The sequence below is a fragment of the Molothrus ater genome, chromosome 3, assembly GCF_012460135.2.
Source record: "Molothrus ater isolate BHLD 08-10-18 breed brown headed cowbird chromosome 3, BPBGC_Mater_1.1, whole genome shotgun sequence".
Lineage (NCBI taxonomy): Eukaryota > Metazoa > Chordata > Aves > Passeriformes > Icteridae > Molothrus > Molothrus ater.
Window position 1 is genome coordinate 86,873,991 of NC_050480.2, and position 12,973 is coordinate 86,886,963.

At 39.4% G+C, this 12,973-nt stretch overlaps 1 protein-coding gene across 1 annotated transcript in view; it reads left to right on the forward strand.

Moving 5' to 3' along the window:
- The window catches only part of MCPH1 (microcephalin 1), a 129,606-nt gene that overhangs the window by 13,052 nt on the left and 103,581 nt on the right, over window positions 1–12,973 (forward strand). Inside the window, exons 8-9 of the mRNA XM_036379714.2 lie at window positions 782–1,774; window positions 7,030–7,142. Coding sequence (XP_036235607.1) covers window positions 782–1,774; window positions 7,030–7,142 — 1,106 coding nt within the window. The remainder of the gene's footprint in view (window positions 1–781; window positions 1,775–7,029; window positions 7,143–12,973) is intronic.

The window sequence follows — 12,973 nt, forward strand, 5'->3', positions numbered from 1 at the left end:
AATATAGTTAGCTACACTATAGGTTTAAAAATATTATCTATATCTAGTAAACAAATAATATCAATAACTTAAAGAATGTGTATTCTGTGATGTTGCACTAAATAGCTACTTTAGCAAAAGCTTCTATTGCAATCATCTTGTAGAACAGCAGGATTTTAAAAAATGTATGTTGAGATTAATCGTACATTAGCTTGTTTTGGAGGAATTTATTGTGAAGAGTTATGAGTAGATTCTGTGTAACACCTAACACAAATTAATTTCATAAGACTAGCTACAAGAAATAAGTCTTGTATCCACATTCTTATTATGTTTAATAATGGTTTTAATGTATGCAACATGATAGTATGGTGTTGTATTTAAATCCATCTTAACTGCAAAATCTTCAAGGTAGTACTAATGCTGTGGTAGAAAAATTATTATTGAGTTTCCACTGTTATTAAAGCTAACTTTATCAGCATATAATTTTGCTTTCTCTACAAATGCAAGAGGAATAACGAGTTGCTCTGTTGCCTTATTTCAAGAAAGCAGAATGGGACTGCGGGTGCTTATGACCAGGTTAGGGGATACAATAACTAGAACTGTAGGTTTTTGTCAGCATAGAATGTGCTTTGTTTCTAATCCATTTTCTGTTCAGTTTTTGTTGACTTGCCATATAATATCCAGAGAAGTGGCTAATTATATTTTTTTCCAGTTCAGGAATTCCATATATATTTCACTAAGAAATTGATACTCTCTCTGTTTTGTTCAATTCATTTATATTGCCACTTTTTTTGTTTTGCAGAAGAACAAATGGAAGACTGCTTGAACTCCAGTTGTGATTATCTTTGGAGAACTGAGCCGCTAAAGAGACAGAGAACAGAGGTAGCAGAACATGCCTGTGATACTTGGACTGATATTCATGTGTCCATGAGCACATCAGTGAACTCTCCATCACATGGCAATGAGGAGAAGAGATTAACACCAAAACGACGTACCAGAAGTTTAACAAAGAAACAGATTATACAGCCCACTTTGGATGACAGATTGTCTTTAGGGAAAAAACATTTAAATTTTCCAAAGAAAAATCAAAAGAACAAGACTACTCCAATTGCAAATGAGCGTTCTCTTCTTGAGGGCTTTGGTCATATTACTCCTTCCAAAAAAATAGTCCAGTTAAATACTGTTCCTGCTTTGATTGACAGTCTCTCTAATTTGCCTATGAATAGTGGAGACTTAAATGAATATTCACTGGATAAAAGCTTCCCTGTTGACAGAAATGATTCTGTTCTTGAAGACAAGAGAAAGAAACTACAAACATTACCAAGTTTGAAGCTGGCTACCTCAGAACTGGGTGCATCAGACTCTATGGGGTTCTTGCAAGCAATTACTACTTCTAGCAAGTCTTGTTGCACTGAAGAGGCTTCTTATGAAGACTTCTTTTCATCATGTAATTCAAATGAAAATGAAGTACAGATACAAGTACCAAAGGAATCACAGAATCCTCCTGAAGTTTGTTGCAAAGACTCTTCTGCAAGCATGGACCTACATGATGTGAGTCTCTGTGAGCCACATAACACTACTAAGATAAGTAGGAAGACATCTATTTCAGTAAATGATTTTCCAGTAAAGCAAAAAATCAAACCAGCTAAACATCCTGGAAGCATACCATTAAATATATCAGGTGGTGGAAAAGATGACACTGGAGAAGTTCTAGATGCTCATGATGTGAACAGGCTGCCACAGCATGCTCATGAAAAATCCTCCAACAGTATAAATGACTGTGCTCACACTGCTGGTAAGTTACTACATAGAGCTGGAAAATCAAAAGATATCATACTGCACTTGATATACTAATGCAACTAAATTGCAAAATGAACTGCCATTCCAAAAGGAAAAATACTTCAGAAACACACCAAAAGAAGAAAATACTGTGGTACTGACTTAATTACTAAGACAGATAAATGAATGCATAGAATCCAAAAGAACACCTATTTGTTTTCCCATACTTTACAAACACAAAGTCATAGAAGATAAGAAACTGCTCACTGTACACAAAAAAAGTAATGCTGAGCCTTGTTTCTCTTAGTCTTCTAACCTTCTGTTGCTATTCAAAATCTGTTTAAGAAACCATGGTCTCATCATAGGTTCCCTTGTTCAAACTATTTTTATTTCACAAGTGAAAATTGTTACTAAAATTGCAGTTAGGATCATAAAATCTCTAGTGGAAAAAAATACTTGAGTTATCAATGTGTAACTTGTGTGATGAAATAAGACTTGCAAGAATTTCAGTGTAAGCATCTTTTCATCTTTTTCAACCATTACTTTTTTATATGGAACTGATCTTAATTTTTAATTATAATTTTAAGAGCATGTTTTATATTGAAGCATTTTCAAGTTGGTTTAGCATAAAGTATTTTTATGTAAATGATTCTAAAATATTGAATCTCAGGAATTTCTCTGAAAGGTGCTCCTAACTTACATTGGAATAATTTTCAGATTTTGATATTTCGAGCTTTGTCAAGCTTTACATGGAGTTGAATATTTGTAACTATAATTGTGTATTTTAGTAATTTATCTTCCCTAGAAAATTCTGTAGTAGTGCATCAATTAATTATATAAAACTAATGATTAACTTAAAGGGCTCAACAAAATTGCTATCAGACTTATGAAATCCAGTGGGAATGTTGAACCATGACTGTGCCTATACATGTGAGTAATAAGCAGCTGAACTGTGAGCTGCCATTTTGAGTTCATTGCACCTGTATTTTAGTATCTGGAGTGCATAATTTTTGACACAGTTTAAAAAACAGTGGATACAGCTGTATGTCATACAGGTATAAATGTACACCCATAAAGGACAACCTTCTGCTCCAAGTGATAGATGAGCCATGAAGTAGAGGTTCCATGCTGGATCTTGTTCTCCCCAAGAAGGAGGTGCTGGTGAGGAATGTGGAGCTCAAAGAGCCTAGGCTGCAGTGACCGTGAAATGTTGGAGTTCAAGATCTTGGGGGGCAGCAAGGAGGGCATACAGCAGGCTTACTACTGACATGCTGGACCTGATGAAACGGATTTCCCTAATTTCACCAAAGGATATTATTTCTATAGATTTACACAAAGTGTAGGCAAGTAGGACCTCAAGTTTGACAGCTTGAATGAACTCACTTAAAGAATGGAAGGAATCAATAATGTAAGAGAAGTTGTGTTTTCCCTAATAATGCAAATTTCGTGGTAGAAAATTAAAATCTTGTATTACACTTACTCCTGTGATTCTCTATGATGGAATAATTGATTTTTATTAATTATGGGTTAAGCATTTCCTTTTTTAATTAAATGTAAGTTGTTTCTTGTCCCTGTTAGTAAATAAATTGTAAATTGGGGTTTTTCTCTGTATACTGTACATTATTTGAAAGCTGGTAAATCCAGTATATTTTTAAAAACTAATGAATTGTCTTCATTCATCATAAATATAAGGTTACAAGTTATCAAATAGCCATATAAAATGTTATATCTGTTTTAAATATCAAATATTTTTCTTGCCCATTTTTTTGTTGTGATTTTATGTCAGTGGCACTTTTACCCAGTACTTTTAATGACAAGATGATTTGATAAGCTTTCTTTCATAGACAACTTAGAACACTTCATTTTAAAGTAGAATATGCAGGCTAATCTGAAACCAAATTTTCAAGGCCTAATGCTTATGTGGTAGCAAGCATTGGTTTCCTTTGTAGGGCACATTCAAGGCTGCCCAGTTGTTCTGCTGAAATAAATTCTGCTACTTGTGTTCATCTTGCTCATCTACAGGTCGTGACTCTTCATCTGAAAGCTACAACAATAAATAATAATGCACAATAAATAAGGAATGCAAGAGTATACTATCTTAAGCTTTTATCATGCTAAAATCATTTAGAAACTTGAACTCAGACCTAGCATTACTTCCAGTCTTAAAAATAAACGTAAGGCTTATCTGAGTGAATTTTATATATTTATGCTAATGTGGAAGGCAAATATTATCTTAATTGGCAAAAAGACTTAAACTAAGACCCATTGTACTGTAGTTAATGTAGTTCAGTGTTAAGTTGGAAAATCTAGAATGTCGTTCTGTTATTTGGTGCAAGAAATCATTGTGTTTAATTTAGATTATTGAGTTTTACCTGAGGTTCTAGGTGTTAAGGGTCTTAATGCTGCTAAGATAATGGTTATGTCTTTAAAAGCACACATGTAAAAACTTCCTTAGGTTTGATGTGCCTTTTGGTTTTTTCTGTCCTCTATTGAGATTCTGTTATGTCCTATTTAAAAAAAAATGAGGCATGAAGAAGAAAGCTATTTCTTCCTTGATTCCTTGTTTTATTTATCATCACAAAAAGTTGAATTATAACTAAATATTAAAACAAAAGAGGACAAGTATTTCTGAGTAGAGGAAAAGGCTGAGAATTATTTTGAGGTAGTCAGATTTGCCAAAGCCTGATGGCACTTGTCCTAGAGCAGATAACAATTTACATACAATTTTTATAAACCATTAACAGGCTCTCTCTGAAGACCTAGGGGAACACATATGTTTTCAGAAAACTTGAAGAAATTATGTTCTGTATAATAAAAATTTGTTTGCCCATGCTTCAGTAATATCTATAATATAATAACAACACAAGGTATTAAATATTCTGTGCATGTGTACCTGAAGGATTAATGATGACAAATTTGGACCTAATTCCTTCATGTTGCGGTAAATGCTTTTATGGATAAGTACAAAATGGTAGATACTACATTCCTTGAATGACGCTTCAGAACAATATTTTTAAAGTAGAGAACCGTACTATAGAAAAAGATTTTATTAGATAGACATGGTTTATTTGATTGGGCAGAACTAGCTCATTTCGCCTAATCACTGCTTTTCAATTCAATGGAAATATCAAATGGAATTTTGAAGATAATATTCTGGTTCAAAACTTCTCATAGGTGTTAAAATTATCATGAATGAGTAGAAGCTTAAATTGCAAAGCAAAATCTCTCTAATTTGTGATAATGCTTCAGAGGGCTCAGTTGTTCATTTTGGTGCCAATCATTGGGCAGTGTTTTTGAAGAGGATTTAGGGGATCTAATGGACCACAGTGGCAGGAGTTACTAGTATATTTGAACTTAGTTTAGGGAGAACTAACCCTGGATGCAATTGCTTCAAAAACTTCTGTCAACTTTAAAGTCCTCTAGGAAAAGGTACTAAAGATGAAAACTCATTATTTATGCCTGACTACTTTAAAAAGTAATCAGGAAAAAACAGAAAATAGTGAAGCTTGAGACCTATAGGATGGAAAAGCTGGAAAGTGCTTGAGAAGTGCTGCTAGACAGGAATAGAATAGCAAAGAATAGGCCTTATTAATGTAATGCCTAAGATCCATGAGCTGATAATCAGACATAAGGGACATTATCCTCTCTTCTTACTTTCCTGTAAATATGAAGAACCCACAGGAGTCAACCCGAACTGGAAAGAAGTCCAAGTGTACAGGTTTTAAGACTTTAAGCCCCAGTGGGACAAGTGCTGTGGAGCATGAGCATTCAGGCCAGAGTAGTAAAAAGATTATTAGATTATTACACCACTTCTCACTGTTAGCCCCCAACCTAAGCTACCCTTCAAAAAAACCCCAAAAAACCTGAAATAACCTAATCGAAATTAACAGAGACTACTTTGGTGTAGCAGTGGAGTACATGATCTCCTTACATCCTATGCAGTCATGTAATTAGTTTGCGGTTCTTTTAAGATTTGAAATACATGTTTAAAAGTTCTGGTTTTTATGGAAGAAGAGGTATTTTTTTTCTTTATTGTTTGGCAAGATGTTTTCTCCTCTTCTACTTGCCATCAGTCTTCCTCAAATTGAAAATGGTTGGTCTCAGTGCAATACTAAATAAAATTAACATAGCTATTATCTCTTTATTACATGACACTATATACCTAAATATTGAATTTAAATTAACAATTGTACCTGAAAACCAGGTTTACATTTATTACACAAAATTATCACAATGAATTTTGACTAGTTTAAAGATTATAATTTTAAAGAGAGTAATCATAATTAATTGTAATCTGAGGGTTTGTCACCTCAAGGATTAAGAGTTTAAGTAGCTGTCAGAGAAAAACAAATGATTCTTAGTTATATATGCATACTAAATAGGGACAGTACCCTTCAGTATTTTCCAAACTAATCAAAAAACTTAGTTGGCAGGTGCTAAATTTAGGCCACTTTAATCACTAATTAAACTTTAACTGATCTCATCCATTTTTTTGAAATTAAAAATGAACAAATGTTCTAAATTAGACTTTATTGAGTGACATTTGGGAAAAATGCTCTCTAAATTTAGAGTAATTAAAGCTTAATTGTTTAAAAGATAGATCAAATTTTTTCATCTTAGGCAGGCAAGGAATTTTCTCAAATGATTTAGAAGTTTATTATTTAGTTCTTAGGAAAGTCATCCTGACAGAGTTGAAGAATTCATAAAATGCATAATGAAAAATACTGGGTTTTGACAGAGTGCATTCTTATGGATGGTTCCTTTTCATACGTAATAGGTCTGATATGCCTTTATGTGGACAGAATCCTTGCCTGCCAACAGGTTGCTAGATTTGTGTGCAAAGTGTTTGAAAACAAGTTTCAGACCTTCATGTCATTTTAGATAAACAAAGTGTGTACCAAAAGTATTGTGTCAATAAGAAGAAGAAAATCTAGCCACTGAAGCTTCATACCCAAATATCTCTATGCAGAGAAATTGCGCATTTTATAATAAATAGCAATTTAGCAGATTCTCTACTTGTAGTTAATATATGGTTTTAAAAATATAGGAAATTGGGAGCTTTACAACTGGTTTATTTATAAGAACAAGTACTCAAATATGAAGTCAGATGCTTGAGTGTCATTCCTTTTCCCTAACTGAAATCCAGTGAAAAAAACTGGTACAAATTATTAAGTATCTTAAGGGTGCATAGTGCCGTGCTATGATAAAATAAGAGATTGCAGTCTCATTTCATAAGATTGCATTTTTCATTTTTCTAAATCTGGTTTCTAGGTGGTGAAGATGAAGTTTCAGAGTGTCACGTTACTGATGCCTCTTGCAAAATTTTTAATGAGCAGAAGAATAAGCACACTGGGGGCTTAAAAAAAGCTGGAAGACTCCAAAAGGTCAGTTTAACTGACATTTGCTTTGTTAGGCTCTTTCATGGAGGATCGTTGAGTGTCTTTGTATGTACAAAAATTAAAATAAATTCTCTTTGCAGTATCAATTTTAAAACTTTCCTGAATCTCACTTTTATTGAAATATTATGCTAATGCTCTTGGTCTATAATCATAAAACTGAGCTCTCTGATAACTTGTAGTGGCTGAGTTCATGCCAAGCTGACATCATAAATGAGATTGGTAAGCCAGTTCAAACTGAAAAACGCTGAAAAGCCCCTAAAGTTACCTGAAAAGATGCCTGTCCCTTTTGGAGGAGTTACTAAATGCAGCAGAATTTTAAAATTTGTTTTATACTGGATCATTACCAGTGGATGTTTCTGCAGAATGAAGATTTTTTTCAGGTTCTGGTAAATTTCTTAATTTAGTATTTGAGCTCAGTTTGGCTATAAAAAAGGGAGTAAGGATTGAGTCAGAACTGAATCTTTTTTTTTTGTGGTTTTCCTTTGTAAAATCTTTTAAGTAAATATAAAACTGATCAGGAAATAAATATTAGTTCTTTTAATCAGTAAGTAGCAAGTCACATTTGAAATGAGTGCTGAGTTCTTTTGAAAATGGAAAGTCCTAAAGCACTTAGGATGTCTGCTGTTGTTAACTATACGAAATTAGTTGTTTCATTGGTAGATACTGGTGGAATTTCAAAGAGACTGATACAGATTTTGAAAGTTTTTATGCAAAGGTTTTGTGCAGGTGCAATTGCTAAGTTGTTCAATATGTTTAACATCCTGAAGACTGGATAATAATTTCCATGGACCAGTGATCTCTGGATTTAAAAGATTATTTGACTTTTCTGCACCTTACTCCTTTTTACTTTTCTAATATTTATTTCATTTATTTTCCTAAATGTATGATGTCTAAAATTAATAACTAGAAGGTATAAATCACTCTAGATGCATGTCCTGTAAAAGCATTTAAGATAGTGTACTCTTTAGGCTAAAGTATCTCTCCAGAGTAGTTTAATTTCCTGGCACAGAAAACTGACTAAAGCTGCTATATGTAAATCCACAAACCACACTCAATGGCTCTTTCTAAGGCTATTTGCAGAAAGTGTGCCTGGACATTTGTCAGGTTTGTTGGTACTGATTCCTTCTCTAGTGAAATTGCTCAACAAGAGCATTATATGTCAGTGCTAATTCTGACTCATTTGTCTTAAGATCCCAACATAACGATTATGTACTGAAGAGAAACAAAAAGCGATATGAAACTCTCTTTTATTGTTCCCCTTTTTCAGATCTGACATTTCAGTCAGAGGTATCTTTAAATGGTTCTACACGGTGTCTGCTTGCAAAGCATGCTCTGTGAGATGTTTAACAGTAGCAAAGCTAAGTGAGTGCTAGAGAAAATTTCTATTCAGTGTTTTGGCTGAAAGTGGCTTCTTTTATCCACCCATTTCAGCTTAGTCATAATATCATTTCATTCAAATGGTATTATCAATATTATCAAATATCAATAAAAATGATATAATATAATTTGACAATATTATTTTAAAATAATATTATCATTAATATTAATACAATATTAATATAATTAATATTATTAAAAATATGATCAAATGTCAATAAAATAGCAGTACATAGTTTCATTCATGTCTTGAATGCTTTTTAAAATTTATTTTAAAGGTTTTCAATGTCATCTTGACTATGCAGGTTCATATGGAGACAATTTTGGGGAAGGACAAGTGCTGCGGTGCTGAGATGATGAGTTTGCCCGGCTCACGTTCAGCCCCGATCAGCGACGAAGGGGCGCTTGAGGAGCCCGGAGCTCCTATCGCGCCTATGGGTCCCGAAGAGATCCACGATACGAGAGCGAAGGAGGGCGGCAAACGCAGGGAGGCGCAGGCAAGGAAAGAGGGACTCAGCCTTCAGGAAGGGTTGGCAGGTTTATTGAAGGAAGGTCGAAGGGGGAGAAAAAGCAGGGTGGAGGGAGAAGGACTGAGCACCGAACTGAGGGCGAGTAACAGCTTATAAGGGAAGGGGGAGGGCCCGGGAGGGGCAACATGACAACCAATGAGGGTATGAAAGAACAGATACCTAGGTTGATGAACGCATGAAACCGACAAATCAGCAAAAAACTGGGGAGGGGTCCCTGCCCCTGCCCAATCACTCGACACCCTGGGGAGAAGGTTCTAGAAGGAAAGGCAGGGCTGCCGAGTGATGGACAAAGGCCAGGGGTGGGGACAACAAGACACATCTGATGGATAGGGGAGGGGAAACGTGATAGACAAATAACGATAAGAAATTGGGGATTTCCAGGGAAAGAGGGGGAAACTATTCAGGATGAACCAGACCAAATCAAACAACGTTACATCACACACCACCACATCTCCCCCTTTCGCAAACAACAAAAAAAGGAAAGGGGGGACGGGGGGACTAACTTATTATAAGTATCTGAGTTTATGTTCTCAAGGTTCGAATTCGCTGTCCTCATAGGACAGTTCTTGGTCTACAGGCTCCATGCTGTCTCCTTCGTCAGGGTCCTCCCAAGAGTTTTCTTCTGGTGAGTTAGGGGGTGCTTGGAGTCGGAGGACTTCCGGAGAGGAGAGGGCTCGGTTAATAAAGTTTTTCAGTACTTTCCATAGTATTGAGGCAGCGAGTAACACAAGTATAAGTGAAAAACATAAATAAACGATTGGCTTCAGGATGGCCACTACCCAGTTTGAAAACCCCCACCCGCGGAACATGTCCCCCAGCCAGTCGGTAGTTTGCGCTTTAATATTTTCAAGATGATTTTGCATGCGCTCAATGGAGACTCTCGCGTCTTCAGCCCTGGATGAGAGGTTGAGGCAGCAGAGACCTTCAAACTCCTCGCACTTGTGCTGGTGTAACAGGAGGAGGAAATCGATGGCGGCTCTGTTTTGGAGCGTGGCTTGCCTCGTGACTTTCTCATCATAAAGGAGGTCCGTTAGGGCGGCTGACGTAAGATTGGCCTGTTTTACAACCCAACACTCTAGGCGGCCCAATTCGCCTAGTGACTTCGCGATCGCTACCCAAGGGAGTAAAACTGTGAGGGCAGTCGCTTTTGTACGGTCCCAATGTTCAATCACAGAGTCGCAGCCTTCATCTAAATTCTTTAAATCTCTTTTGATACGTTTTGAATCGAAGGTCGAATTGAGGCTTGCGCTTTTATTTTGCCAATCAATAATATGGGTCAGGTTGGGTGTAAACAGGGACAGCCGGCCTAATGCACATGGTCCCCCGATAGGATTAGATGGGATTCCCGCCCAAGCTCGGTTTCCGCAAATTAAGAACAAACCATGGGGAAGGGTCACTGCTTTGTCATTCGGGGAGGTGGCTAGAGGGATTTTTTCAACACGTTTGCACCATTGGTTCGGGAGATAGGAGGCATTGGAGGGGTTCAACAGGGTCAGAGTGCGTGGATACCGGAGTGAGGCAGAGGGGGGGTGTTGGGAACCCGGGGCTTCTCTAAAATATAGAGGATTACCGGGGCTGGGGATATATCGAAAAATGAGGCAAACTGGGGCAAGTGCAGAGCCGAGCAAATGGAGCTCTGGAGGGTTCACCTCAAGAGTAGGTTGTAAGCGGAGGTGGTCTCTCCAGGCGTTCCAAAAAGCAGTGGGGGATTTCGGGGTAGTTCTGAAGGAGTAAATATAATTGAAAGGGGAGGGAAGCTGGGAAGGGGGGAGCGGGATCCCCACGAGGCAAGACGCCATCGGGTCTTCAGCTGCCGCCGTGTTCAGGCAAAGGTGATCTTGCCCCAGGGCTTCCGCGAGGGTCCGCCAAACATTAGGTTTCGGCTGGGGGAGAGTCCATGCAGAGCAGCTGGTGGTGAGCGTGGCCAAAGGAGGTAGGTGGCAACTAGGTGTGTCTGGGGCCGTGCCATACCTGAAAAACTAAAAAGAGGCAGTATCAGGGAAGGAGAACTGGGTTTTAAGAAACGTGAACTAAATATTCGAATGGTTCTGGCTCATCACTGAATAAAAAACAGATAGGCGGAAGAAGGGGGTCAAGGGGCTTTCTTCGGCGCCTCCAACTGGCGACACGGACTTGTTGCTCTTTCGCCCGGTGTTTCGCTTCCCTGGGCACAAAAGGCCGAACCCACTTTGAGGGCACCCACTTGGGACCAGAAGGAGTGAGGACGCAAGCGTACCCTCTCCCCCAGGTCACCAAGTCAAAGGGTCCTTGGGTCTGCCAAGTCTCCGGGTCCTTGATGAGGACCGGAGGCTTGGCTGTAGGTTGCAGCGCGTTGTGGCTCCCGAAGTGTCTAACCATGGGCGGGTTCAGGCTCTCAAAGGAACAGTTCAAAAAATTCAAAGTGAACATCGCCTTTGAGAGTCTGATGTGAGGGGGCTCTACCTTTGTGGTGGATTTCTGGTGTTCTAAAGTTTTCTTAAGGCTTTGGTGAGCCCTCTCTACCATGGCTTGGCCTGTCGGGGAATAGGGGATGCCTGTTCAATGTTCTATTCCCCATTGCTGCAGGAACTGGCGCAGTTCCCTGGACTTGTACGCAGGCCCATTATCAGTTTTGAGCAGCCTAGGGATGCCCAGAACAGCAAATGCCTGAAGTAGGTGTTTTTCGACATCCGCTGCTCTTTCCCCCGTGTGGGCGGAGGCGAATACCACGCCGGAGAAAGTGTCTATCGAGACATGAACGAAGCTCAACCGGCCAAAGGAGGGAACATGAGTGACATCTGTTTGCCACACTTCACAGCTCGAAAGTCCTCTAGGATTTGCCCCCAGGCCCAATGATGGAAGCTGGTGGGACTGGCACTGGGGACATGTCGCCACGATAGCTTTGGCCTGTTCGCGCGTCAGATTGAACTGGCGAACAAGGCCAGGCGCGTTTTGGTGGAACAGCTGGTGGCTTAGTTTGGCCTGACCGAAGCGATCAGGGAGCGGGGCCACCTGAACAGGAGCGGCAAGGGCATCAGCGCGCCTGTTGCCCTCCGCAATGAACCCCGGCAAGTCGGTGTGCGACCTTACGTGCATTACGTAGAAGGGCTGCTCTCGGTGGGAGACTAAATTTACAATTTTGGAGAGTAGCTCGAAAAGACGAACATTCGAGACGTCCTGGAGGATTGCTCCCTCCGCTCTGGACACTACACCGGCTACATATGCCGAATCAGTTACCAAATTGAAGGGCTCAGAGAACCTCTCAAAAGCCCGGACGACTGCATCTAACTCAGCCACTTGTGGCGATCCTTCCACCACAGAGATGTCTGCCTCCCACCGCTGAGTTTGAGGGTCCCGCCAAGTCATCACTGACTTGTGGGATGCTCCAGATGCGTCAGTGAAAACGGTCAGGGCATCGAGGGGTCTCTTGCTCTGTACTGACTTGATGGTAAAAACAAATTCTTGATTAAACAATTTGTGGGCCGGCCGATCTATTGTAATTTGGCCCGTGTAGCTGTCCAGAGATAGTTGTAAAAGTTCGTTCGTTTGAAGGACGTTCTCAAACATTGCTAATTTGAGGTGGCCCGTGCCGAATTTAATGGGAAGATGAATGCACGTCAAGTCCTCACCTGCCAGCTCCCTGATCCGTGATCTCGCTTTCCGGATCAGGTCAGCCACCAGCTCCAGTGGCGATGTCATTCTCTTGGACCTGTGGTGGCTCAGGAATACCCACTCTATGATCAAGAGGGGGTCCTTCGCCCCGCGGTCCTTGCTCTTCCCAATGGCTCCGTCCCACTGGAAGAGCATGCCGTGAAGGTGTGGCAGTTTCCCCAGAACAATAAAACGGAATGGCAGGCCCGGTTGGTACCGGTGGGCCTGCCTGGCCGAGATTAAACTCTGAATTTTCTCCAGAGCGGTTTTGGCCTCCGG